The sequence below is a fragment of the Penicillium manginii genome (genome assembly GCF_028828005.1).
Source record: "Penicillium manginii strain IBT 31320 chromosome Unknown utg000010l:1.0-1143873.0:1.0-1144522.0, whole genome shotgun sequence".
Lineage (NCBI taxonomy): Eukaryota > Fungi > Ascomycota > Eurotiomycetes > Eurotiales > Aspergillaceae > Penicillium > Penicillium manginii.
In genome coordinates, this window is record NW_026643111.1 from 1,073,084 (window position 1) to 1,100,719 (window position 27,636).

At 48.4% G+C, this 27,636-nt stretch overlaps 9 protein-coding genes across 9 annotated transcripts; 4 read left to right on the plus strand and 5 right to left on the minus strand.

The window, feature by feature from the left end:
- Nucleotides 1-650: 650 nt before the first annotated feature.
- N7533_013262 (uncharacterized protein) lies at nucleotides 651-3,444 on the plus strand (the record flags this gene model as incomplete). The annotated part of the gene is made up of 2 exons (XM_057109912.1): nucleotides 651-2,239; nucleotides 2,292-3,444. 2 exons carry the CDS (start codon nucleotides 651-653, stop codon nucleotides 3,442-3,444), a joined length of 2,742 nt encoding a protein of 913 aa, XP_056953497.1.
- A 973-nt stretch (nucleotides 3,445-4,417) lies between these two features.
- N7533_013263 (cytochrome P450) lies at nucleotides 4,418-6,506 on the minus strand (the record flags this gene model as incomplete). Its single annotated transcript, XM_057109913.1, has 7 exons — nucleotides 4,418-4,817; nucleotides 4,885-5,099; nucleotides 5,179-5,453; nucleotides 5,512-5,663; nucleotides 5,726-5,917; nucleotides 5,976-6,108; nucleotides 6,176-6,506. The coding sequence occupies 7 exons, from the start codon at nucleotides 6,504-6,506 to the stop codon at nucleotides 4,418-4,420; spliced, it is 1,698 nt and encodes a 565-aa protein (XP_056953498.1).
- A 1,362-nt stretch (nucleotides 6,507-7,868) lies between these two features.
- Nucleotides 7,869-12,948, plus strand: N7533_013264 (uncharacterized protein; the record flags this gene model as incomplete). The annotated part of the gene is made up of 10 exons (XM_057109914.1): nucleotides 7,869-7,916; nucleotides 7,979-8,114; nucleotides 8,168-8,386; nucleotides 8,444-8,511; nucleotides 8,561-8,943; nucleotides 9,014-9,081; nucleotides 10,188-10,240; nucleotides 10,323-11,474; nucleotides 11,539-12,292; nucleotides 12,341-12,948. The coding sequence occupies 10 exons, from the start codon at nucleotides 7,869-7,871 to the stop codon at nucleotides 12,946-12,948; spliced, it is 3,489 nt and encodes a 1,162-aa protein (XP_056953499.1).
- Nucleotides 12,949-13,807: 859 nt separating this feature from the next.
- N7533_013265 (zinc knuckle) lies at nucleotides 13,808-16,399 on the minus strand (the record flags this gene model as incomplete). The annotated part of the gene is made up of 3 exons (XM_057109915.1): nucleotides 13,808-14,233; nucleotides 14,289-14,818; nucleotides 16,132-16,399. 3 exons carry the CDS (start codon nucleotides 16,397-16,399, stop codon nucleotides 13,808-13,810), a joined length of 1,224 nt encoding a protein of 407 aa, XP_056953500.1.
- A 735-nt stretch (nucleotides 16,400-17,134) lies between these two features.
- N7533_013266 (uncharacterized protein) lies at nucleotides 17,135-19,079 on the plus strand (the record flags this gene model as incomplete). The annotated part of the gene is made up of 4 exons (XM_057109916.1): nucleotides 17,135-17,709; nucleotides 17,795-18,102; nucleotides 18,179-18,365; nucleotides 18,440-19,079. The coding sequence occupies 4 exons, from the start codon at nucleotides 17,135-17,137 to the stop codon at nucleotides 19,077-19,079; spliced, it is 1,710 nt and encodes a 569-aa protein (XP_056953501.1).
- A 58-nt stretch (nucleotides 19,080-19,137) lies between these two features.
- N7533_013267 (major facilitator superfamily domain-containing protein) lies at nucleotides 19,138-20,656 on the minus strand (the record flags this gene model as incomplete). The annotated part of the gene is made up of 2 exons (XM_057109917.1): nucleotides 19,138-20,254; nucleotides 20,316-20,656. 2 exons carry the CDS (start codon nucleotides 20,654-20,656, stop codon nucleotides 19,138-19,140), a joined length of 1,458 nt encoding a protein of 485 aa, XP_056953502.1.
- Nucleotides 20,657-22,181: 1,525 nt separating this feature from the next.
- On the plus strand, nucleotides 22,182-23,326 carry N7533_013268 (tryptophan synthase beta subunit-like PLP-dependent enzyme; the record flags this gene model as incomplete). The annotated part of the gene is made up of 2 exons (XM_057109918.1): nucleotides 22,182-22,258; nucleotides 22,327-23,326. The coding sequence occupies 2 exons, from the start codon at nucleotides 22,182-22,184 to the stop codon at nucleotides 23,324-23,326; spliced, it is 1,077 nt and encodes a 358-aa protein (XP_056953503.1).
- Nucleotides 23,327-23,369: 43 nt separating this feature from the next.
- Nucleotides 23,370-24,798, minus strand: N7533_013269 (aminotransferase-like domain-containing protein; the record flags this gene model as incomplete). Its single annotated transcript, XM_057109919.1, has 2 exons — nucleotides 23,370-24,238; nucleotides 24,294-24,798. 2 exons carry the CDS (start codon nucleotides 24,796-24,798, stop codon nucleotides 23,370-23,372), a joined length of 1,374 nt encoding a protein of 457 aa, XP_056953504.1.
- Nucleotides 24,799-25,147: 349 nt separating this feature from the next.
- Nucleotides 25,148-26,374, minus strand: N7533_013270 (l-allo-threonine aldolase; the record flags this gene model as incomplete). Its single annotated transcript, XM_057109920.1, has 1 exon — nucleotides 25,148-26,374. One exon carries the CDS (start codon nucleotides 26,372-26,374, stop codon nucleotides 25,148-25,150), a length of 1,227 nt encoding a protein of 408 aa, XP_056953505.1.
- Between the last annotated feature and the right edge of the window lie 1,262 nt (nucleotides 26,375-27,636).

A 27,636-nucleotide genomic window follows, 5' to 3' on the forward strand; every position in this document is an offset into this window, starting at 1 on the left:
AAGAAATGTTCCAAAACACGCCACTGGGCAAAAAAGTGCGAACGCGCAGTTTTAGCACTGTGCGCAGTATGCTTCCACATTGGACCAAAGCCCAGCCGGTCCAGGCTCGCACTTCCATTGCTGACAATGTAGATACATGTCCCTTATCCACTTTCATGCAGCTATGTGGCGGTCAGAACCACAAACGACAAACCATTCTCACGTAGCTGGCTTTGATCTTTTCCTGAGGGGGATAGTGCCGCAGGGCAAGTTGCCGATCGCATTGAGGGGTTGGGCAGTTTGTCCCGCGTGCGGCTGAATCCACCTTTGTTGGCCCACTGGCAACGCCGGGATATCGGGCAGATAATACGAAGATGCTGCAACATGGCATGCAAGGCTCCAGGATAATTGATCGGTTCGACGAATTCCTCGTGTTGATGGTGGGATACATGCATCCCAGCCGGCTGGAGGCCCAAGTTGCCATGGAATCTGGCAGTGGTGCTGCCGGGGTTTGACTTAGAGCCTCGCAGCCTGAGCTGCATTCATTCAATGCGCCATGAGCTCGGCCAAGATGGGAGCTATTGACTCTTTTCTCGAAAACTGTCCCAAGATTACATTCCCCCCACTACATCTCACCAAGCTGCGCATTGGTTTCTTCAGGGAGCTAGACAATGAAAGCCTTCATCGCTTGGTTGTCGTTGTTTGCGACCTCTGTTGTGAGCCTGTCGGCGACACAGAGCATAAATGAGCTCGATGTCTTCTCGCTCGTTCCAACAGCCGCGCCAGTTCCTCGAAATCTCGATGTTGATCTCGGGGTCGGGATTGACCTTTGCGCCATAGTGACGGCCAGAGTCACAGTGAGAATCTCGATTGGACTCGGGGACAAACCGGTCACTGAGACCATCACTGATGAGACGACGGACACTATTACGCGATCCGCGCCAACAGTTACGGATACCATTACACAAATTATCACCGATGCTGTCAGTGGACCGATCTCAACAGTGACGGTCACCGGGAGTGCTGCCCCAGGCGCAACCTCAACTGTGACAGTTACTGATAGTGCTGCCCCAGGCGCAACATCAACAGTGACGGTCACCGGGAGTGCTTCCCCAGGCGCGACGTCAACAGTGACGGTCACCGGGAGTGCTTCCCCAGGCGCGACGTCAACAGTGACGGTCACCGGGAGTGCTGCCCCAGGCGCAACCTCAACAGTGACAGTTACTGATAGTGCTGCCCCAGGCGCAACATCAACAGTGACGGTCACCGGGAGTGCTGCCCCAGGCGTGACATCAACGGTGACAGTGACTGATAGTGCTGCCCCAGGCGCAACCTCAACAGTTACGGTCACCGGGAGTGCTGCCCCAGGCGTGACATCAACGGTGACAGTGACTGATAGTGCTGCCCCAGGCGCAACCTCAACAGTTACGGTCACCGGGAGTGCTGCCCCAGGCGTGACATCAACAGTTACGGTCACCGGGAGTGCTGCCCCAGGCGTGACATCAACGGTGACAGTGACTGATAGTGCTGCCCCAGGCGCAACCTCAACAGTTACGGTCACCGGGAGTGCTGCCCCAGGCGTGACATCAACGGTGACAGTGACTGATAGTGCTGCCCCAGGCGCAACCTCAACAGTGACAGTCACCGGGAGTGCTGCCCCAGGCGCAACATCAACAGTTACGGTCACCGGGAGTGCTGCCCCAGGCGTGACATCAACTGTTACGAGGAACATCGGTGGTACAACTGTGACCGAGCCTGGGTCCACAGTGACAACCACAGTTGGGCAATCAACGGTCACAGATACTTCGATATTGACCACCACTGTTGGTGAATCGACAAAGACCGACATTTTAACTGTCACAGTCTCTATTGGTGGATCAGATGTCACATATACATCTACTATCACGGAAACGTCTACTATAGCGGATATATCTATTACGACGCAAACTGTTGGCGACAGCACCATAACTAGAACATCAACTGTCACAGATACGTCGACATCTACTCGTACCGTCAGTGGATCCACAGTGACTTTATCACCCTCCACTATTATTAGTACAATTCCAGCATCGACCATCACAAGTGTCACCACGGAACCTGCAAGCACGATCACTTCTGCTGGAAGTACAATTACAATCGCAGGTTCAACAACCACAGTGACCATCACAAGCCCGGCCAGTACCGCTACTGTTGTGGACACCGTTTCTCCAGCTGGAGAGACAAAGACACAAGGAAGCACTGTTACCGCCACTGTCACTTTGTCAACATGTGCCAGCTTGATTGCAAATCCCACATATACACCTCCCTCCCAGCTTCCATCGGATTATACCTGGGGTTGCCCCCCCCGGATTTCTCTGTCGGCCTCCCCACACGGGCGACCGCTCCGGTTGTAACGTCGAAGCCGGCCTTCCAGCCAATGGTTATATCTGCGCCCCCGAAGATTGTATCCCAGCTCCTGCTTTGCTTTACAACCAATCCAGCCAGACTGATAAATTTGGCCAGCATTACAATGTCTCGGAGGATTACTTCAACCTCAACCCGGAGATATTTGGTCTCAATTATTCCATCTTCCAGCTCGAAAACGGTGGGATTGCAGCGTACAGCAAGCGCGACACTTTCTCACCACAAGTCAAAGCTAGATCAATATGGGATCGATTTGTAGACCGAAAGGCCGAGAAAAGGGATATTGGCTCGGACGTTCCAGGAGTCTGCTTTAATGATTGTAATGATGCAGCACAAGTTCCCCAAAGCGTTGGGAAAAAACAATCTCTTTGCACAAGTGGTTCGCCATTCCGGGTCAATCTGGGCAACTGCGAGGAGTGCGTCAGCAACTACGCTACTGGAAACTTGGATAAATATTCATCGACCCTCCTGCCTTCATTTGAACAGTGGTTGACTTACTGTGATGGCCTAACCACGGCCTCAGAAAGTACGACCTCCGATACGAGCGCCACAACTACCAAGGGATCTACTACGAGGACAACCACCGACGCGAGGACCTCTGGGGATACCACTGCTATCAGCACTCAGAGTCGTGAAACGGGCACTGCCACCAGGACTCAACCTCCAACTTCAGCCGATTCAACGGGTGAAAAGACTAGTTCACAGACTGAAACGGTTCCTTCAACTGCTAGGCCACATGGTACAACTCTACTATATGGCTCGACACGAATCGTTTCTGGCTCAACTTTCATTGAATCAGGCTCGGCCGTTGTACAGTCCGGATCAACAATCGCCAAAACTAGCTCAGAGGTGACAGTGTATGGAACAACCCATGGGACAACCACTCAGCACTTATCATCAACGTCCGAGAGCCCTAGTGTCACTTCAAGTTCAAGTTCTGAGGACCATACGGTGACAGCGACCGTGACTGCCACCATAAATGGTGCGGTGTCACCAATTAATCTTCCTCCTCGATTTTTGCTCCTTAATCTCCTCTTCGCCATTGCGGTCCCATTCTTTTAAATAATTAATGTTCGAACGACATGCCTGGTTTTTTAACACAATAATACCATTTGCGACGAATTTAATTAGTCTTTATGGTCTTTATGGGTTTTTTGGTTTTTGTGCGTCTCCTTGCCATACAAGTTTCTCATGAGTTCATTATACTGCAACTCATCCCAGGCACTTAGTTGACAAAATCATTGTTTCGTGACATTGATTAATGGTTTCGAGCGTATATGATTACCTTTCCAATTTCGCAACCGCATCTGTCGTAGAATATTTAAAGATCACATACTACTAATATCTTGCTTAGCCTGAGAGTTGCACGTTGACCACTTAGCCTGACTTTTGTGTCTTAACCCGCCCATTCCTGTGAACGCAGTGTGGATTTTCTTTTTCTTTTTTCGATATTAGACTTTGTTCCCCGAAGCCTCACATGCCTGATAGGCGTACGTGATCCAGTAGCTCCGCCACAATGACTAGCTCACTGCGAGAGAGTAAGGCGTCCAAAACCAAATTCCCGATAACGCGGCTTGCATAGTACCAGGAATGCGCCATTTTGCTGGTTGGTCTATTTCCAGTTCTTTCCGGGCGCGCTGTCTCTGCATATGTTCTCATCTCTCACACCCTTGGTCTCCATAATTTTATCTATAGCACTTGTACGGAGTACTCACCCAAACACAAAATGTAAATCCAGTTTAAGATTTAGGGCTTTTTGAATATTAACTGCGTTTAGTACGTGGCTTGGGTATGGTTGAGCGGACAGAAGGCCCTGTTCTCCACACTGTATGGTTGTATGCACTCAGCAAGCATAGTGTAGGGGGATATTTAGGGCTAGAGTCAAGTGAAAAAAGTCAATTGAGAGATTTGAAGGTGACTGTGGAAGGTCTAGTGAGATTGCTAGCCTCCAACAGCCCTCGAGTGAGAAACACTACCCCCTAAAGATTTCGCTTCTCTTCCCTCCTCCCCTTTTCGCTCCGTATTTTGAGCTCAGTTATGAACCTTGTCTCATATTTAAATTGTGGGCATCACTTTCTTCCCAAGGATGCTGTTCCTCCACGGACATAACCATAGCTTCGTGCAGGGGACTTCGGGGCCCGATCTCATACTTCCACGGCACTGGGTGGCTAATAACACCGGGCTGGAATTCAGGCTTCACTTCCACTTCCGTTCCGCTCTCAGTTCCTCTGGTAATATTAAAGACGGCAAGTGACTGCGCGACGGAGAGAAACACGGTATTATCGGCCAGGAAACGTCCTGGACAGACACGACGGCCGAAGCCAAAAACTGCGGCACGAGGATCCATTTCAAGCTCACGACCATCGACACCTAGGAATCGCTCAGGTTTGAATTCCATCGGATCATGATATACCTCAGGATCATGGGTCAAAGCCCTATTTATTATTTCATCAGTAACTTGAAGAATAACATGATTTCGCTCAACGTATCATAGAAGCATACCAGATGTTGGTCATTATTAAAGAGCCCTTAGGAATATGAAAGCCTTCATACATATCGTCCTCAACAGACATGTGTGGAATACCCATTGGTGCAACCGGATGCCAACGAAGTGCTTCTTTCACAACAGCTTCAATATACGGAAGACGTTCCCGGTCGGCAATCTTGGGTAGTTGGCCAGGGCCTAGTACCCGGTCCATCTCTTCTTGCGCCTTGCGCTGTACTTCGGGTACAGAGTCATCGCCAAGAAAAACGTTTCAATGGAGCAAACAGTCTATCAAATGTGAGTTGAAAGACTCTTCCAGTATTTTTCAAATTACATACCGTGTCAGCACCACCCGTATAGAGTGACGCAGCGGTCCACTTTGCTACGATTTCCTCTTCGCTCCCTGCAGTCGGATACCCTTCTACCTTGAAAAGATTGGAGAGGTATGAAGACTTGAAATTACCGGCTTTCATGCTCTCCTGTACAAAATCATATGGTATATCTGCAGTGTTCTCCAGGTTCTTTTTCCATGCCATTGCGAGACGTTTGAAACTCGCTCCGGGGAACCATGAAGGGACATATTTAACTGCGCATGTCAGCTGCAAAGCTCAAAATGGCTAATTCGAGTGGATGTTCGTTCTCACGAGATGGGATGATATCCACAAGCCAGGCACCTGGCGATCCCGCAATAGCAAAATGCTCAAGGGCCAATCCTGCCATATGAACAAGTGGGTCGACTTTGTGCGGCTCAATTGTATATCCATAGGCAATTTTCAAAATGATTGCTCCTGCCTCACTGGACGCCTAGTAGTATTAGCTTCATCTTGAACATACTAGTACGACTATCACACAACCTACGTTGAGATATGCTGTGAAAGCTTGGACGGGTCTTTCAATACTCGCAAGAGGAATCGATGGGTCTCCGTCTCCTGCAGGGAATTGTATTGCGAGACGGCAGCTTCATGGCCAAGGTAAGGCTGCATAGCTTTGCGATAGGCACGGAATCGATCGGAATAGGTTTGCATAGCTAGGATGTGCTCCCAGCCGACCCTAATAGGGAGATTAATAAATATAATCAATTAATAATATCCGCAAAAGAGACTGTTACATTTCCGAGGCGAATACTAAATTTGGCCGCGATGAGTGAAGTGCCGAGCGCTTCCCGAGTAGCTCCGTCGCGATGCGACTGCTATTGATGATCACGATAGTCTGTCCCATGACAGTGATTGAACTAATTGGCCCTGTATAGCAACGTAAGTAAAGATTCTATCTTCATAACCTCGATGTCGCTTCAATTGAGGTGTGTACCATATTGGTCTTTATGCTTCAGCCAATGCATCCAGTCCTGTGTGCCAGGAGAAGGCAAGTCAGAGATATTTCCCACGATCGGCTTTCCTACAGGCCCCGGGGGTAAGGGGCCAGGAGCTTTCTTCCGAAACAAAATTATTCTGGTCGCATAGAATAGAATCGCGAGGAGAATCACGCCTAGAAATCTTGTGGCCATGGTGGTCAACTGGTGATGTGGGTGGGGCGGTTTGGGCGGAAAAGAAACTGAGTAGAACTTTTGATTGTCGCATGTTCGCTCACATTTTTCTTTAGAGCCATTGGTCTTGATGGGCTTCTTAGTCTGCAGTGGCATTCCATTGACTTTAGAGAATTCCCCCACCAGCCTTCCTTCCACTCGACGATTATGATTTACCCCACATCGGTTGTGTAGTCTGTGCAACGAGGGTTCAGAATTATACCAGCGGGAATTTTCCATGGATGCATTGTTGCGTAGTTTGTGAGCATAAGATCCACTGGTCTAGGTGATCATTTTCTCCGTGCGAAGTCATTTATGGTCAATTGTACTCCGTACCGGCTTTGCCCCTTCCAGGGACGGATTGTTCTTACTCGCGAGTCAGGGGTCGGGAGGAGAAAAACACTCCAGACTTCGGCTACAACTACTCCGTAGCTCTGACCTGCAAAAGTACGACAATTCATTCAACTTCTTCCACCAATTATTAGAATTGCTAGTGCACGCTAATTGTGGTGGTGGGGATTCCGTCCGTCCCGTCTCAACGATCCTTCCACGGGGTACGGAGTAGGTTGTCTAGTTTCTCTGATCCTGCGATCAGTTTAGCGGCACGGCACGGAGTACGGAGGATGGCGAACTTCATGCTTGCTTTCAAGTTCTCATTTGAGTCATCCTGGTGCGCTTGGTGGCCCGATTCGATAGGTCGAAAACTTGGACAATCGTTTTATCTCGGGTGGGTCTTACTGGATTACGAGGTCAATGCTTAGGTACGCGTAGGGTTTGAAGGATGAGACAACTTGAGATGAATTAAAACCCGAACACTGGCAAGCTATTTGATTGAGGGTAATAAATTCCTTGCTGTGATTCAATTGGGCTGAAAATGGACGTCTGACCTCATGACCTCATTACACGCCATTCATCTATATTGATTCGACGTATCGCATCCGTAATAAAATCAGAATCACACTGCCATCTTCGCTGCCAGTGGTTTGCATGGCCAGATCCCCGTTTTTTTTGGAAACTTGAACTGGCATTCAATTATCCAATCACGACCTAATAAAGTGGAGACACAATTTTACAACATCACTTCAATCACCCAATCCCAGCTATCAAATCCTGCATGGTGAGGCGTTGGTACGGCCCGTTCCCCACCGAGAACGCTAAAAGTACATTTGACTGACAGCCTTTAAGGGTGTATCCGGAGTCTTTTTACACTGGCCCTCTCAACATGACCAATAGCCAAGCTTGTTAGGCTGGAAATTTGAAATGAAACGTCCACTCTTTGCCATGCAGGGATCGAATTTCAAAAATAAAAGAGAGGGCCCCCTCAATGCCGTTGTCATCTTTGTCTTTTAGGCTTTCACGATGTCTGAGCGTGTAGTTCGAAGCAATGATCACCATTGAGTTTCGAAGGAATAGTAGTTAATATCTGGAAGCTTTCATTACTCCCAGAAGTCAATTCTGGCGATTTCCTTTCCCGGGAAAATGCCATCCTTGGCGGACGGTCCGTTTGGCAAGTTGTCATATTGCGCTGTAAGCACAATTCACGTTGCTACGAAGCTTTGAAAATGAACCTAACATCTTACTCTCATCAGTTCAATTGCTTTTATACAGCCGCTAATATATCATCATGTGCCATTTCGAATACAACATGTCTTTGCATGGACACAACATTCTTCGCACAAGCAACCGGTTGCGTGACGCTTGACTGTGGCGTGAAAGCAGGCCTTTGTAAGGACTCGATACCATTGTGAACACATACGATAGTGCTAATAAATAGCCAGCTACCACAAACACGACTATGAGAATATGTGAGGTACCACAAGCTAGCCAAGCCCTGATCTCTCCAGTCCTAGCTGGTGTTCTGGGGATGTTAGCTCTCATAATGGTCTCTTTGCGTCTGGCACAACGAACAGCCTTCAAGCGACTATTCGGCCTCGACGACGCATTCATCCTCGCAGCGCTAGTATGCGCCGTCCCGTTGAACTGTACCATATTCCCGAGTCAGTCAATCTCTATGTTCTTCGTTTGATTCTCAACAAATACTAAAACATCCCTAGTGCACAAATTTGGCCTCGGTACCAACATCTGGACAATACCATTCGACCATATCACGAAAGAGCTAGAGGTAATTGACCTCCTATCACGTTCCAAATTATTACTGAATCTTCATCCAGTTACTATACGTCGCAGAAGTCTGCTATATGGCCGCTGAGGCTCTAACTCAACTATCCTACCTCGCCTTCTATTTACGCATCTTCCCAATCGAACGATTCAAAATAATATGCTACTGTCTCATGACCCTATCAGTCTGCTTCGGTGTATCGAATACCTTCGTCATGATCTTTCAATGCACACCTGTTCCTTTCTTTTGGTCCGGTTGGATGGGTGAGTACAAGGGTACTTGTATTAATATTAATGGGTATTCGTGGTACAAGGCTGCAGTGCAGATTGTGATGGATTTGGGAATCATAAGCTTGCCTATTTGGCCGCTGCTTCATACTGCTATGAACACAAAGAAGAAAATTCAGATTATTCTAATGTTTTGCACTGGGTTCCTGTGAGTTCGCCCTACATACCGTACTCGTTTGTAAGGTATGTTGGGGGACTTCGAAACTAATAATTTTCAGGATCACGGTAGTCAGTTGCTTGAGACTTCGCTCGTTGGTTGTGTTCTCCAAATCATCAAACACAACTTGTAAGTAGGCTCAAAGTCTTTCCATTATCATGCGATGTTACTTAGTATTAAATATGCTAGATGATAATACCCCCGCGATATACTGGAGCGTCGTCGAATGTGACGTGGCTATTATCTGCGCTTGTATGCCAGCCATACCATCCTTGCTGAAGCATCTTTTCCCATCTTTATTTGGGATTCCATCTTCTTATTACAATAATATCACGCCGCCTCAGCATGTCCAGAACTCAGGTGGTTCGGTACCTTTGGATAGGATTCAAAAGATACTACTTGGCAGGTTAGCAGTTCTGAGACACATTTAGTCCATGCTTCAACTACTAGGAAAGGGCCGTGATGTGGATTTAAATATATTGTTCAAATATATTACTTCTTTAGTAGCTTCTTTTAGGGCTATATACTCTGCTTCGTAGCTTGATAAGGCCACTGATGTCACGTGATATTAGGCCAGGAACCGATCTAGGCCTCGCCAAACGCGGGTTCGGGGCGGGTTTTCATTTTTCCAACCCGCCCACGGGTAACCCATCGCGGGTTTTGCATTTCACAAACCCGCCCGTGGGTTTTTGGAAAATGTTCGCGGGTACCCAAATTACCCATCAAAATACATAATTGATGCACAATATGTGATTAGTCAGTGTGTGTATTTTTGGTAATCTATTTTGGTACCGATTTAATATTGGAAATACAATCAGATAAGATATAACATCGGCTCCGAAATATATATATTGATAACGGACAGTAACTGCACCATGTTTCGGTCCGAATGTCTCCCACCCTATATCATCAAATGCTACAACGGGATACCCCAAACGTAAACTTAGCCTAGTCAGGCAAATGTCTTTTATGTTAAGACCATTACTCGATCTAGATATAAAAGCTGCTTAGACACCAATAAACGCGTTCCTGGGGTCGTTCACAGTCGCGCGGGTTTTGGGTACCCGTGGGTTGACGCGACCCAGAAAACGCGCCGGAAAAAAAAAGATGCAATCTACAAGGCTATATTATCTCTCACTAGACAACACCGTGTTAGATTTGAAGGCTGAACCTCGATGACATTGAAGACAGAAAAATGTCATCGCTATTAACTGATCGATCTTTGAGTCCCTTAGCCTCTATTGAACCGTCATCCGATTCCTTTCTGGACTCCGATTTCCAATCCTCGGTATGAAAATTGAGATTCTGCACCATAGAATTCCTTTCACCCTCCCCCCCAACTCGAGCGAACATGCTAAGAGACCACGTAGCCTGATAGGGAGCTCCGGCGAAGCATTGATGCATCCAGCCAACCACCCCCGCCGATTCTAAAGCGCGTAGGACCGAACCGCAAAAAGAACTGGATCTTGTACGAATCAGAGAACTCGATGGAATTTCTGATCTGGTGGGCCAAAACGGAATACGGACAAGTGCTGAATAGTGAGGGCCGGTCAAGAATCAAGTGGTCGATAGAGTCGCATTATGCTGAAGTTTGGAGACGCTTCGACCAAGTTGCCGACATCTTGACTGGTCGACCCAAGGTGATTTGCAGGACTTGTTTGACTTTGCTAGACCACCCGCAACATAAGAAGCACGGGACAAGCGCAATGGGAAAACACCAGAAATCCAAGTCTTGTCGACAGGGCCAGAAAAGAACCTACCGTCAGACACTCGCAACAAACTCCATTCAGAAAGCTTTCCTAGGGGCTTCGTCCAATTGCAAGAAATTCACTACATTGCAGCTTGAAGAAAGGTTACTGAAGACGATAGCCATTTTACGATTGCCTTTCCAGACTATTGAAAATCCCGAGTTCCAAGCCCTGCTCAATTTGGTTCACTCTGGCCCAGGAGAATTAGAAATTCCTTCGGCAAAGACTCTGCGACGTCGCTTACGTGACTCTGTTGCAGCCCAACAAGAGACTCAATTACGAGACTTGCCCGAAGATGCGAAAGTTTCTCTTGCACTGGATTGCTGGACTAGCCCTTTTCAGCAAGCATTTATGGTAATTACAGTATACTTCATCGACAAAGATTGGAACTATCGTGAAATGCTTCTTGGGTTTGAGCCTCTACACGGAGCTCACAGTGGGGTCAATCTGAACGAAGTGCTTCTTCAGGTGCTTAAGGACAGACGACTTCTGGATCGGATCTTCAGTGTGACTACAGACAATGCAACAAACAACGAGACTCTCATCCGGGCCTTGCAGGAGTCACTTCTTTCGAGCGGTGCCATTAGTACGAGGGAATCCATTGTACGCGTTCCATGTATGGCCCATGTGATTCAGCTTTGCCTGAAGCAACTACTAGGCCATATCAGAGCCGCTCCAAAGAATAAAGAAGTGAGAAGGTTTTGGTCTGACACCCAAGCTGTCTGCCTAAGAGATTCCCTAGAGCATGGCGATGTGGCGCATACTCTCGCAAAGGTATGTTTGACCCGGAAAATGACCACAGGAATTTTTGTTAAAGATTTTCTTCTCCTTATGATAGATCCGGTCTTTTGCCGTCTTTGTGAATGCAAGCCCACAACGACGAGATGCATTTCTATGTCTTCAATCGGGTGGAACTCGGCTTTTCCCCCTCCACGACGTACAGACCCGCTGGAACTCTACTTTTTTGATGCTCCGAAGAGCGCGCCGGCTCAGGAACACCATTGATAAATACTGCCGAGACCATGAATATAGCCAATTCAAAGTCACCGATACCGAGTGGCGGCAAATCGACTACCTGGTCAATATAACAAGGCCGTTCTTCAAATTTACCATGGCTCTGATGAAGACCAAAGATGTGACTATCCATAGTGTCTTTCTCGTGTACAGGAAGCTTCTGGAACACATCGAACGCTCAAACCGGAAGCTGAGAAAGAAAACCACACCCTGGAAAAAAGATATGTACGGTGCCATGCTCATGGCAAAGCAAAAGCTAAAAGATTATTACGAGAAGACCTATCGTGACCATGGATTTCTCTACGGTACAGCGGCTTTGCTTGCTCCTCAGTATAAGCTTTGTGCTTTTGATGATACAGAGTATTCGCAGTGCATTGGCGAGACTTCAAAAAGATATTGTGAATATCTGCGATCATCTTTTGCACAGTATCAACAAAGAAACCCAGAGATGCTATTCCGTGCTGTACAACGCCCTTCGTTACAAGCCTCGGAGTTAGAACGGCTTCTTGAACCAACACACGCGGTAGAAACAAGCGAAGGAGTCGGGTATGACGAGGTTGATCGTTATCTCCACGAGTGTAAGTATATCTGGCTCAATCGATCTGAAAGACCGTTAACGTTCCCAGCGACTACCTCAATACCACCGCGTGTATACTGGAGAGAGAATGAGAGTAAATTCCCCGTGCTTTCGCGGCTAGCTCGCGATTTGCTCTCAGTTCCAGCCACTGGCGCAGGAGTTGAAAGGCTGTTCAATAGTGCCCGGGATATTTGCCATTATCGCCGGGGATCTCTGAATGAGACTACGATACAAGACTTGATGATGTACATGTGCTCTGAGAAATTCACCCTGGAGAGCCAGCAATCGAGTCTGTTGGATCATAGGATGGCGGAAGGGGAGGACCAGGAAAATCTCGAAGAAAATGAGGCAAACAAGGAAACCGAAGATGAGAATGCAGCTATCAGCGATATAGACGAGAGTGATCTAGTCGAAGATACCGATATGAGCCCCACTGTTCAGAGTGTTCTGGGATTTGAAAGCACCGCCTCACAGGAGCTTCCTTCTCACAGTCGACCGCAAGATGTGACGATGACGGCTATTCGTCCAGATCCAGAGAGCGATGATGAAGATTTGTTGCCACCTCCAGTTACGCATCTGGGAGAGAGATATCAAAAAAGATCATCAGGGAGGATGACAGTGCCTTCAAGCCGACTTGAAGGCTATGAGCTGTATTAGTTAGTCTCCTCTAGTCCTATAGTTTGATGTAATCTCTTAATATAACCACTCATCCCAAGATATAGACCTTTATGTAAAGCGAGGTTGTGATTATGTTATGGTTGGGACTTTTAGAGAAGCGCAGGTTGAATCTATTCTACTCATACCGGGGCAATACGTTGATCTAAACGAATAATTTAGCATAATTTTGTGCTAGCTGACAAATCCTTCCCCTTTTGGAGTCATGGGTAATTTGGGTACCCGTATGGGTCGCGGGTTGGGTTTTCAAAAAACAAACCCGCCCACGGGTCTGCTGACTAAGACCCGCCCCGACCCGTGGGGCGGGTTTTCGTGGGCGGGTTCGGGTTTTGGGGCGGGTCTGGCGAGGCCTAAACCGATCCCATGCCGAACCTTATCTGTCAGGATGAGATAACAACACGAACAACCAACGATACAGAACATCATTCCGAACAGGTAGGGATGTAACGTGGGACTATCTGGTCGACATTATATCTAATTTGTATATAATTCCCTTATAAATCGGGGACCTTCAATGTATTATAAATAGGTACAATACCCTTGATTCTTTGAAGGTTCTTTAAGAATTAGTCTCTATTTGTAACATCGAAGCCTTCGGTGCCTGTGGCACGTGACCCAGGCAGCCGCTCACGTGTAGATAGTTGCGATGGGAGCTTCTCTCCTTCTCTCTTTCTCTTCTTCTCTCTCTCAGCTTAATACCTTCGTTCAATACTACTGCTATCTTTCAAAGCATCTGAGTCCTTACATAGTATTAAGCTCACCCCATTCTCATTCTATTCCCCCCTGAAGACCTAAGGTTGTACATACTGAGGCCTGAGGGCTCAGGCCAGAGGTTGCTGAGTCAGCCAGTGCCCACCGTGCCTGCCATGTAGATAGCTTCTCTCCATAGCATCTTCATGTCAGCACCATCTTCAGTCTCTCTGCGAGTATCCCTATCCTGTGCCTCCAGTACTTTCCACGATGCCATCCGCATCAGAGCCACCTCGATCTCGTGTTCCGTGATCATTTCCTTCGGAAGGGCGTTCGGTAGCGGCCTGTCTCTTGGCGGCTCGTCCTGGATACTGGGCAGCGGGGGGAAGAAGGTCTTAAGGAGTGCATGGGCCTTTCCCTGGTCATCATTGATCATCTGGTCACCCAAGCATAGTGTGGGGACTACCCCCATGGATTCCTCTCCCGGCTGGAGGTATCGTGCAGCTTTCCAAATGTCATTATTGTTAAGGAACTCTCTCCAATGCCGTCGCTTGGTGTCACGGATTGCCCGGTGGTACTGTCTCCGTAGGTAAGATGCTGTGTCTTCTAGAACAGTAAGGTCGAATCCATACCGCCGAGCTTGTGTGTACCGATTTCGGGCCCATGTGTATGAGTCTCGCAGTGCCGTTAAATCCGGCCGGAGTCCACCAGCGTTTACCGTATGAGGATGGCCGCGCAACCGGGACCAGCTGGCGAATTGCTGCGCTTATCCTGCTAGTCAAGCGCCCTGCAGTCGCATCTAGTTCCGAGCGGTCTGTGATATCTATAATCTCTGTCTCTAGGTCTCTTATACAGTTTCGCGAGGTTGTCTGGGGAAGCGTTGGTCGTGCTTCGCTCTGGAAGGTTGTTTCAATTGCACGGTGGCCTGACCCATGCTTAACGGGTTGAATACAACACCGTATGGCCCGCCTGCTCAGATCTGTCGACGCGAGGACAAGATCGATGGTCGCCCGATATGAGCCTTCTTCCCGGGTGAAGATCCCTCGGGGTAATAAGCTTGTGAGGTCCCAGTCTGCCATCAGCATAATTGGTTCCGCTTTACCCTGACGGCTCCGCGTTGCCACTTGATTTCCTCCCCAGAGTTGATCGTAGCGGTTGAAGTCTCCCACAATAAGGAAGGATGTCAGTGTTGCCGCCAGACTCACATTGGACCCGGTGATAGGCCTCGCGGATTGTATCCAACCCTTGAGTTAGTGTCCTAGTTCCTTCGCACCCTCTTCTTGGCGTGATATATAGGGATACTATTAGAGTTGGCGAGGGCATAAATAGCAGTACAGCGGCAATGTCGGGTGACGCAACGTCGATCTGCCTGTGCCGGTAGGTTTTTTTGTTCACCCAGATCATGCTATGGTGCGGCCTTCACCCTCCGAATGGAGAATGCCGACGCGAGGGACAAAATGGCGTCCAATTAGCATGTGTACGGGAGCATGCCGTGTCGTTTATCAGGGAAACGTATGGTTCCGAGATCATTAGCAAATCGCAGGACTGCAACGACCGGTCGTTCAGGAGGCTCAGTTGGGTCTCTGGGCCCTTTCACAGATTGGCCTGCAGTACGCGCAAGACTCTACTGGCTACCATGGCGTAAAGAGTCTGTTCGTCTGGCTATCATCTCCTGCTCTCGTCGACGGATCACTTTCCAAGCTTCGTCCCATTTCGGGCAATTGCAGTCATTGACAGCGTGACAGCGTGATTGCCCTGACAACGTGCACATTTAGTAATATCAGATGTGCACTGCTCGACGCGATGGTGGCCCACGCACTTGCCGCAGGCTTCGGGGTTTGGGCAACGGTCTTCTTTATGACTCTTTATGATTATACTGTTGACATCTGCGGCAACGTAGCGGTCACTGTCGCTCATAGATCCTGTTCGAGAACACTGCTTCTCCAAGGACGTCAACGATCCGACGGCTGAGCAGGGCCTCTGCGTCCGCTTGACTAGTAAGGAAGACCGCCATGGATCCATAACTTTTCTTTCCACCCAGCCAAATGGTCTTTTTGACCTGCGCGACTTTTTTTTGTTTTCGTCTTGGAAGGTGCTCGTGACGTCCTCTCGTTGCATTCCCGACGTTTCAAATATACTTTCTTTCTTGACGTCATCCAATTTGGCCGCAAACCATTGTTCCCCTTGCAGCCTAGATCCAGGCAGGTCGTTCAGCCAGTGCGTAGCCTGCCGGAGGTTCGCAACGCTTTCCTGAGTCGACAAAGATTTTGATAGTGGATCGGGAGGTGGGCTTGACCCTCACAGTATCAATTCTCGCAGTAATAGTCTCGCCTTGAAGTGCTGTACGGATCTTCTCGTGCCCGCGTGTGGTCATCTACTAATGCTTTGGTCTTGTCTCCAGCAGAGCGTAGGTCCAGTATCACAGCAGTGAGGCCCAGTCCGGCACGCGCCGCCCGGGTGTCAGACGACACTAACGATGATTGCGAAATGACAGATGCCCAGCTTCTTCCTGGGCTGCTGGTCTGGGCGCTAGGCGACGTGGTGGGCGGCCCAGTGACAGCGACTGGATTAGTTCTTTCATGTTGGCGATCTCCTTTTGGAGCTCATTGGCCTCTTTCCGCGATATTTCCAGCTCCTTGCGATATAGTGCTGACTCCGCAGTAATAGCTTCGACATTATTTGCGTATACTTCCGACATACGATCGAATCGAATCATAAGCTCGTTGTTTGCACGTAGAGTCATTGAAACTCGGACTGTGGCTGATCCGACCTCTGCTCTGACTCCATAGCTTGCACATCTCGTTCGCCCACATCATCCTCGTCTTGAACTGTTGCAGTCACTGGTATCTGACGAACCAAACCAGACCTTGTGGTGGGTGGGTAGAGCGCGGCATCCGGGGCGGGAGGGGTGGACGTGTTGTTTGACGCGTTCCCTGCCGCTCGTCGCGGGTCGCAGGCATTTTGCCCGTCGGGCGGGGGAGCAAGATTGAGTACATAGTTAGTTATTGGAATAGGAAAGCTTACCTTTTTTGAATACTATGTGATCTTTTCCTCAATTGAGTACTTCTCTCATACAAATCAATGTGCATGAACCCGCTTCCAAGTGGCTTGTGTCGAGCTGGGTTCATTGCGTTATGTGGCTTACTCACTTTATGCAAGGGGCCCAGACCTTGGAATAAACAAAGTGACACAGTACCAATATTTCACCAAGACTACGTGGAAGGTTCTTGAATTTTGAATCTCGCGCCTTCTCCTGCTTACTGTCCTAGGTCTGAGACAATTGAGTTGGGGAGAGAGGCTCAGAAATAAAGTCGTGCAAAGTCAGACTTCCACCACACCAAGTGCTGCATCCTCGCCATTGGTGTTGCAATACAGCTGAAGTGAGTTACTCCAGTCTCTTATTCTTGATCAGAAAATTGGTGTTCCTACTAATTTTAGACTGAGTAGTCTTGGCATTCCAAAGCAATCGGCATCCGTCATGGTCATGGCGAAATGGATCAAGAAAAGGGAGATGAAGCTCGCCCATTTGGTTGGCATGGGGAGCCAGAGTAATACTGCTGATCCAATCTCCAGCGAGGACGAGACTCGGAGTCTTCTGCGACCACACGATCCTGCTACTGCTCGAGGGTACCACACGACGACTCGGAGTAAACCGTCTCCATTCCTGGCCGGCTTGTCAACAGCGCAATTCTGGACTATATTCTCGCAAATACTCACAACGCAGTTCCTCTGCTTCTTTGATACAACCATTATGGCATCCTCCCACCCAATTATAACGTCATACTTTGATGCGGCCAACTCTGCATCTTGGCTTTCGACGGCTTTCATGATAATGACAACTGTCTCACAGCCTTTCCTCAGCCGCCTATCGGACGCATTCGGGAGGAAGCCGCTTTTTCTCGGTACCATGGCGATTTTCTCGGCAGCCACGCTGTGGTGTTCCCTAGCCACAAGTATAGAAAGCCTCATTGCTGCAAGGGCAGTCTGCGGAATAGGTGCTGGAGGCACTTTGTTGATGGGGAGCATCATGATGAGTGACATGATACCTATCGAGTAAGTATCCGACCGGCCAACATGTTCAATGCCTTGATGCAAAACCCCCAAAGGTTTAAGATAAGCCTTACTCACGATACTATAGATGTCGAGGCACCTATCTCTCATATATCAACGTTGTAGTCGGCATCGGTGGCGGGTTAGGAGCCACATTCGGTGGTGCCATTGCCGAGACAATAGGTTGGCGATGGGAGTTTGGCGTGCAGGTTCCCCCGCTCCTAGTATGCTTAGGGATTTCTGCAGTGGTCATTCCAGATAACTTGGGCATACTTGGTGAGAGGGAGTCTGTAAGAGATGTTTTTAGAGAGTTTGACACGCTTGGTGCTTTCTTGCTTACCCTGGCTGTGTCGACGCTTGTCCTTGGTTTGAATATCGGCGGCAATATCCTTCCTTGTAAGTTCTTCCACACAACCTGCCTATGCCTGGTATTGTTGGAGTAGAGAACAATTAGACTAATTTGGTTACCAAGGGTCCCATCCCCTTGTCGTCGCCTCCTTGATGGTGTTTACCAGCGCTTTCCCAACGTTTCTCCTAATCGAGTCTCGCGTGGGAAAGCCGATTATGCCACTGAGATTTATCTCTGTCAGGCCCTGTGCGAATCTCATACTTTCCAACTTCCTTGGTGCGATAATATCAAGCGCCATCCTGTTCAACGTGTAAGAACAGCATGTCCCTTCCCCTCCCAGTCGTCCAGTAAAATCTCCTGCTAACCACAGTCCTCCGAATCTAGGCCACTATATTTTCAAGCCGTGCTTTTAACCAGCGCCACCTCGTCTGGCCTTCAACTTATGCTTCCGACCATCATAGCATCTGCTACAGGTACTTTGATCGGGTTCCTAATCACTAGAACGCGGCGCCTGCACTGGCCACTCGTGTCAGCCGCAGCATTGTATCTGTGTTCCGTCATATGGCTCATCTTCATACAACGTGGCGCACCGACTGCTGTGTATTTGCTCGCATTAGTTCCCTACGCTGTTGCGAATGGACTACAATACACTACGACCGGTGTGGCGGTCCTTGCCACTGCTGCGCATGACGAGCAGGCCATTATTATGTGTACTCTCTCTATCTGGCGCAACATAGGGACCGTCTTAGGCGTCGCACTCAGCAGCGTCGTTGTTCAGAATGCACTCTTACGATATCTTCATAACTTCGTTCAGGGGCTGCGAAAGGACGAGGTCATTGCCCTAGCGCGGGCATCAGTCGCGGCAGTTGCAAAGCTGGACCAACCATATAGGGAGCAAGTAGTGCAAAGCTATGATGCTGCATTACGGCTAGGATTCGGGTCCTGTCTCATAATCGCAGTTATATCTGCGCTCCTAATTGTACCCATTCACCTGCCGCGTTTGCCGTCGCCTGCAAAGAGCTAGATTGGTCTTTATGCTTACAGATACCGTACTTCAATTGCACGTATTTTTGTCATCTGATTCACTCTCGTGTAGACTTAATTGCCCACTGGGCTACTTGTCTACCATGCAAATGCCTTATAGTCATTGCTGTGGCTATCATGGCTACCGCAATCCATACAGACGCCAAGTATCCCTTTGGATACTCCGGTGCCTCGACCTGCTGCCAAATCAGCAGCGGAAGCCATGTCTGGACCACGTTCGCCATCTCGTTCATTGAACCCGCCACCAGGGCTCGCTCCTCGTTATCTTCAGCGCAAATCTCATGCATCCACGCATATATTAGCCCGCTAACTCCACTCGAGCAGCCGGCTAGTATGAAACATCCCCATTTCCAACCCGTTGGGATGTTCCATACCGTCAAGCTCGTATTGACAATAATAATCATGACACCTGAAAATATAATCGGCGGCCATCTCCTGCCTTGCAAAATGGTGTCCGACATCCATGCGTAAATTAATGTGGTGATGATCTGGACCGCTGTCGTCAAGGTCGGATACGTATTAATCTGTGTTATGCTGTAGCCTTGCTGCTTCAGCCAAATAGCAAATGCTGGCTGCGCCGATACCCCACCGCCGTTCAAGTAAAAGATGTACAATAAGGTCAAGAGGTAGATATGCCAGCTGGAGAGAACTTTCTTAACCTTGTTCATAGTGTATGGTGCCCGATTAGCACGCCCTTCGTCTTGCATGCGTGTCTGCGCCAGCACAATCTCATCGGGGCTGAAATATGTGGCCCGCGTGATCTCCGGCACATCGGGTAGGAAGAGGAAGCCGGAGAACGCAATAGGCAGTGATATAACTGTGTTTATGATAAACAACCATTGCCAGCCTTTAAACCCATTTACACCGTCGAGATGGTAGACAGCACCCATGAGGTAGCCGGAGAACATGCTTCCAACGGCACTGCTTGCGTGGAATACGCATGATCGCTTGCCAAGCTCGTGTTTTTGATACCAAGATCCAATTATATACTGCATGCCCGGGTAGAAACTACTCTCCGCGAGCCCGATGAGGAATCGTAGAACGTATATTTGTTGTACGTTGCTGCATTTGGCCATGATAATAGTCAAAAGGGACCAGAGAACTTCACATGAGGGAATCCATAATGAAGGGCGAATGCGCGTCAAAAGAAGATTACTATAAATAACGCCATGGTTAGTTCTATTTATTGTTTTGCGATTGCCGGATTTGCACTTGCCTTGGAATTTGCCCTATAACGTAGCCAACTGTCCAACAAGTTTGTATATAATTCAGCTCGTTACCCTCGAGTCCCAAGTCCTCTTTCATGCCAGAAACAAACGCATTGTTTATGTTGATCTGATCCAAATGCTTTATAAAGTAACCGAGCGAAGCTATGGTGAGAATTGCAGCGTCGAGCTTCAATAAAAACCGTTGTTCCTCAGGCGATTTGTCAAGTGTATCCCACAAGTACCTGGTCCAGTGAGGCTTGCTGGACTTGGGGATTAGGGATTCGGATTCCTCTGAGGTGGGCGACGGGAACTGATCCACTTCCGGACAGCGATTCGACGGTGTTGACATTGCTATATTCTATGGGATATTTGAGAAGGATTCAAAAAGAAAATTTTGGGGTTATAGTAGTAACGAGCAGTGAACGGCGAACGGTATAGGATAGGGGACAAGAACATATCTTGTGACTTTCAAGTTCCTTTAGCAGCACCGTTGGTCTGCAGACATGTGATCGTTAGACACATGATCACTGCCTCAGCTGATCATTGTGGGCATTGTGTATCACTAATCTTTACAGCTCATAGCTCTGGCTCCACGCCCAGGCCTCAATCACTGAAGGGATCATCCATGGATATGGCATCGCCACTAAGGCTGTGGCAGGTTATACCATATAAAGTTCCTGGCCCATCTTCATTGAAAATATAAACTCCCTGTAAGCCTTCAGATTAATCAGGATAATATGCGACCAGGCCCGAAGTATAGTAAAGAAAATACAAATAGATCTAAGACCGTGTCAACAGAAGTGATCCAGTTCTCTGAAAAATGAAATCTCAGTAAATCGATGATTTGAATCAGTGAACTCTATGGTGGGGGTTTCAAGTTTGAAAATACTCGTATATTAACTGGACAGCCCTTGGCAAACATTGTGTGGGGTATCTATGATACGGTAAGGGGTCTATTATTACAAATATCGGCCACCCACTGGCTCTCTTTCAAGACGTCTTTCATACTAAAAGGTATTTTTGCGAGACAAGAATAATGCCTTTGCCAATATAGATCTGCAAGGCTTTTTTTCGTTTCTTTTCTTCCCCGCGCTACCCGCTGAGGCATTTCTCAACAAGATCGTCAGTAAGCGCTACTGCACAAGCAATGCATGTTGTCACCTGACACTCCGTGTGCAAGGGAATGAAAAGAGAATTAATTAAGTAACCTGAAGTTGCAGTTCCCAATATGAGTTCCTTGCAGATCTTTCCCAATTACCGAGTGCCAGACATCGATCATGTACTCCGTACGGAGTACAGCCGTTGACATATGCAGGCGCTGATGCCCCGATACTTAATGGAGCCGGGCTTGGCTCAAGAGGCCTAGATCCTGCACTTAGGCCTCTGGCGAGAACCTAAATGGTATGCATACCAGTGGAACAACCATGTATGCTGTACAGAGAGCTGCAGCAGAGGCTGGGGGTCTGTGTGCAGGTAAACGTAATGTTATGTTCTTCTGTTTCGAAATCGCAACGCTTTGATGAGATTGTCATTGCCTACTTGGTCTTGAGTGGAGTACAGCCGCAGGATATCATTCTAATCGAGCCAGCAGGGATGTTGATAGCCACGATACCTGGCCCCATGCAGCATTCGGGGAGGGGGGAGGGGGAAGTAGACCATAGCAAATTAGTTAAAATCATGTACGAATACCTAGTAAGTCTCTGCCAATATACTAATTATGGTGAGGATTGACATCACCCCAGAACAGGGCTACCACTGGGTCCAAAGTCTTCAAAGTGTCCAAGCAAAATAGGACTTTAACTCTCGTCCACGCAATAATTATTACTTGACATATCTTATCTGCGACTTGCGCAACCTCAGACGGCAAGAGAATTATGACAGACGAGATCAAAATCCCTTGGATAGAAACGCCTCTGGTGAGATCGACCAATTTGTCCAGAGCTGCTGGCTGGTGTGATCAACCCATCATAGATAGAGCAGACAGCAATTCGAGTACTGACCACGCTTCTCCACTTCCAGTAATATATTCCTGAAATTGGAAAATACGCAACCTTCCGGATCCTTTAAATCGAGAGGAATTGGCTACTACATAGTGTGCAAATTGAAAGCTCTTCGCAAAGAACGGAATGACCCTTCAGCCAAGGGCCATTTCTACAGCTCTTCCGGCGCCAACGCCGGGCTGGCATGTATTCACACTGCAAATTTATTCGGATGCAAAACGACCATTGTAACCCCAATTTCGACGTCGGCATTTTTGCGTGCAAAGCAAAGGCAGGCTGGAGCTGTGGAGGTCATCCGGTACGGAAACACCTGGCAAGAAGCTGATGACTATCTAAGAGAGACTGTCATGATGAAACCTGGAACTACAGATGAAACTCGTATATATGTCCCGCCGTTTGACGCACCAGAGCTTTGGCAAGGCAACTCTACCATGATGCACGAAATTGTCAGGCAGCTGGGCGAAGTGACAAGTCATTACCCCATGAACACAGCACCAGAAAGGAATGGTAGTACGCCTACAGAGCTCACACCTAAAATTGATGCTGTTATATGCAGTGTTGGTGGTGGTAGTATGTTCTGCGGGTTAATGCAGGCGATCGAGGAATTGCACCTGAAAGACCGTATCCAGGTGATTACTGTGGAGGCAGATGGAGTTGACTCACTGGCACAATCTGTAGCAAAGAGGGAACGCATCACTTTGTCTAGAATTGGTAGTTTGGCTACCAGTCTAGGGGCGAGGAGAGTTGCGCAGAGAGCATTCGAATATGGCTTGGAGAAGCACGTACGAACAGTTGTTCTGCCCGACGCTGAGGCTATACAAGCATGTCGTCGGTTTGCTGACGAGGAGCACTACTTGGTAGAGCTGGCATGTTCTGTGTGTCCTGCCTTGTGCTACAACGGAAAGTTGCCAGACTTGATCGCTGGGTTTAATCAGAACACTACGGTCGTGATTGTCGTCTGTGGCGGAAGCAACATATCATTTGAGATGATGGAACAATATATGGCCAGCCTAAGCTAAAGAGAAAGAAACAGAAACAGGCTGGTGCCAGGTAGAGTAGCAATTAGCTCATGTTAGAAGTAGATGCCAGTTGAAGATAATGCTCTCTGTTCCTGTTCATCCGCGAAATCAACTGGCCGATCCTCCTGATGCCGTCTTCAATATCTTGCTCTGCCTCCCAAGAAAACGAAAGACGAATACTGTTGTCGAAAAGTGCGCTTCTCTCGTCTCCATGTACCACAAACAAATTACCATGGCCAACGATGATATTTTCTTCAGTCTTTAGTACATCTGCGATGAACTTTGTAGGGGATTCGCTTCCAAGCTCCAGCCAAACAAAGTAGCCACCAAAGATTTCATAGCCATTGAGGCTGCTGACACGGGTTCTGGCCCCCAGAGGCCAAAGATATGTATGAATCGCGTCCATCATGAGCCTATGGCGTCGCTGCAGCGTAGGTCGTACCGTCTCGTCAACAAACCTTTGCAGCTGACCATTTTCGACTACTTCAGCCAGCATCGCCGCGCAGAGTTGACTCGGCGCGCCGCCGGACCTCGTAGATGCGGTGCGAGCAAGGCCAGCTATAAACACGGGCGACGCCTCTGCCCAGCCTGTCCGAACGCTGGGACCGGACAACTTGCTAAAGGATGCGTTGCTCACCGCATGGCCAAACCCATGGGGATCGTCATCAGAAAGCCCCATAGAAAGGTCAATGTCACAAAGGCGTGGAAGCCTCAGTTCAGCCTGTCGGTCTTGCGTTACTGGCGCAGCCAACGGCCACTGGAGGAGATCATAAACATCATCACTGATAATAAGAGCATCGTACTTTCGGGCAAGCTTGACAAGGCCCTCTCTCCTCCCAAGAGACATGGTTAAGCCCGAAGGGTTCGAGCATGTTGGCACGGTATATATTAGATGCCTGTACAGTTTCCTATCTGCGGATGGGAGTTTAAAGGGCTTCAAAAGCATTCAAGCCACTTGTCAGCTCACACTCATTATAGACTATATCAGCGGGGTGCATTACCTTTTGGCCCCTCTTCTCCTTATCCTGCTTTTCGAATTCTTGCAGCTTGCGGTCAAAGATTGGTAGATTGATCCCCTCATCATCCTCAGGCACAGCGTGCAGTCTGCCTGCGAATCCAGAGTCCTCAAAGATGCCACAACCAAGATGATAGCACGGTGCAACTACCCAAACAGCCCTCGTGTAGTTAACATCGCTGAAGCATTGCAGAATGCATACCAGGTTCTGGCTAGCGCCGCCAGTAATGCAAATACGTTCTGGGTCAGGGGTGACTCCATAGTGAGGCCCAATCCAATTGGCAAGGCCCTTCCTGAGACGAGTCAAGCCATGACAAGAGCCATACTCTTGCATTTCTGTATACTCGTCTTGGTTGACGAGGACACGCTGGCACGCGGAGGACAGAAGGTGTGTGGGGAGGAGCCCCGGGCTCGGCCATCCGCGGAGGAAGTTGATCTGTTTGTGAGCGGTAGACATGGTAGATTTATGACAGAGAATAGTAGACTTATGTACTTGGAATTATAGTAAAATGGGTGTTCACCGCATAGGTAGTTGGTGAAAGGAAGAACAGAATGTGCCCACAGGATGCGGTTGTTAGATGCACCAGCTAGTCAGAGTTTTGCTTGGCCAAAGCCAACGGGCACGCAATCAGTAGATCTAAATAAAGGGATAAATATGCAGTGCAGCTCATAAATTCATGTTTAGCAGATGCGGAGGCTGTCCTAGTATACGACAAAAGACGGAAAACTTTGAATTTCATCTAGATTTTGTATTTGTGCTATCTAGGCCATCATTCCTCTCCATTTGAATCAAGGCGTGGTTTCTTCTACTCGCTGCTAGCAGTCTGAGCCGTCTGGCCTTTAAGAATAGTATTGAAAAGCTGGCAGAGTCTTTCAAATGCAGCATCGCTAATCTGGTAATGGAAAACCAGCCGTCCCACAATCAGACTATTTGATACTTTCAGATTCAACTGGCGACCCAATGCATAAAACTCATCACGGTCTACACCAGATGCTGGCAGATCAAGCCATAGCATGTTCGTCTCCGTCGGCACCTGAAGCTTCCCTCCCAGGCCTTGCCAAAGTCTCGCCGCACGTCTCGCCTTGTCGTGTGCAAGGCGCATTTTCCCACCCAGGAATACATCCTGAATAGCTACCTTTGCCGGCGCCGTCATTATACCGGAAGAGCGAACGCCCCCGCCCAGTAAGTGGCGGCTCCATTTTGCCCTCTTGATAAAAGACGCGCTTCCAGTTATTACACTGCCAAGTGGTGCTCCAAGACCCTTTGTCAAGCATAGCTGGATGCTGTCAAAGTATTGCCCAACGTCTTCCAGCTTGCAGCATCCTGCAGTAACTGCCTCCCAGAGGCGAGCGCCATCCAGATGCATGTGAATGGGCGGGTTCTGGGCGCGTGCCCAGAGCGAGATGTCTCTCATGTCGGAAAAGGGCATTATGGTGCCACATATTGTGTTCTCCAGACTAATTATTCTGGTTGGGCAGTCGAATACCGTCTCCCTCAATATGCTGTGTTCCTTAACGTCCTGCAAAGTGAGGTGATGCCCATTAGATGGAACGATGGTTTGTATCATCGCCCCACTGACGCTTGTAACTCCACCACCTTCCAATGTGGCGATATGGGCTCGATGGTCTGCTAGGATGGCATGGGGAGGGGCGTGTAGACTTGTCCGAAGGGCTACCTGATTGCCCATTGTCCCGGACATGACAAGAAGTGCGGCCTCATGGCCTACCAAGTCGGCAACATAGCGCTGGAAAGAAACGGTGGTCTTGTCTTCATCTGCTGTGCAGTCCCCAAGTGTTGTGTTGATAATTGCCTCTAGCATAGGCAATGTCGGCCGGGTAAATATGTCGGAGCGAAAGTCAATGGACGCCTCGCTGTTATCTGCCCACGACAACATATTGTCTGGCTTGCTCTCAGGTGGCATGCTGCAACTTTTCCCATCTGCCAATGGTATGCCGGTTTCTTTCTCGGAACTCAAGGGACCCAACTGCTTAGGACCATGCGGTAGAGATAGGATTGAGAGTGAATTTTCCATGGCTAGCGGTCGGCTCTGCTTTTCAACTGCGGACTTCTAGGTGAACTTGAAGGACTCGGAGCTTAACGTTTAACAAAGGAGTGTCACAAAGGCGTAGACAGGCGGGTAAAATATAGACTGCCAGTGCTGGATTAGAAAATTTCTACATATATCAACTCACAACATACGGGAAACTTGCTTGTCGTTCCTTGTTTTGTGTAGTTCAATAGAGCACCGTCCCTAGCCAGATGTCAACACTCCGCCGATGATGCCAATCTGCAAAGAGCGCAGTTCTCCGTACCTAGGTAGCAACTCTCCAGCTTGCAATCATTCCTTCTCAGCCAGAAATACGTCGCTATTGTCTGTATTACCATACCACAAATACCTCCTACCCCGCCTCCACTGCGTCAGAACTTCGCATATACGAGTACCTTCGCGACCCACACTGGCAGCTGCCAGCAGCCTGCAGAGTTCTGCACAGGCATATGCAAGTTTGCGGGGTTTGCATCTTCCGACCCCGCCGGGCGACTGCTAGACAGACGATGCGTGCCGGAAAAATAAATCTTTCTGCCTGGTCTGCATACATATCATATACATATCGCCACGTACAGAGGTGGTCCAAGCGTTGACCGATGCTATGAGATGATACGCATCTAGATCTAGCGGGCCACATATTATTCTGAAACCCTATCGTACACCCCTTGGCCGGATATATCTCCGACCCACTGCCCCATTTTTATTTTAGCGGTAAGATATAACAAAACATCTAGCCATGACCCGGAACATTCTGTTGACTATTTTCGAAAAGGTATACATATGAAAATATCTGGAAAGCCCGGTTTTTTGAATTTTATCAGAATGCCACGTTGTTCTGGAAGAGGAAAGCTTCATACACATGCAGTGCCATACAGTAGGGACTCCGACTAATGAAATTAGCGAAAAAGGTAGATCGCGAATTTATGCGGCCAGGGGGGTACTACCCGTATTGTGTTGCTGAAAATATACATGACTATGCCGCCTTCCTGCATATGCTCCGAGTTAGTGTACATATTACTACGTAGTAAAGCTATTTGATCAAACTCAGCAACTTCCAAGACAGATCTAGATGCTGAGGGATTTTATGAATTGTCGAAAATTTCTGGGGATGTGCGTGAGGTGTAAACATGGATCTGCAGGTATTGTACTGTATCTTAGTATGAGTGTGAAGGGTGGTAATGAAATATACGCTTCAATTATCAAGTGTATACCAACTGTTCAATGGTTGGCAAAAGCCTCCTACTATC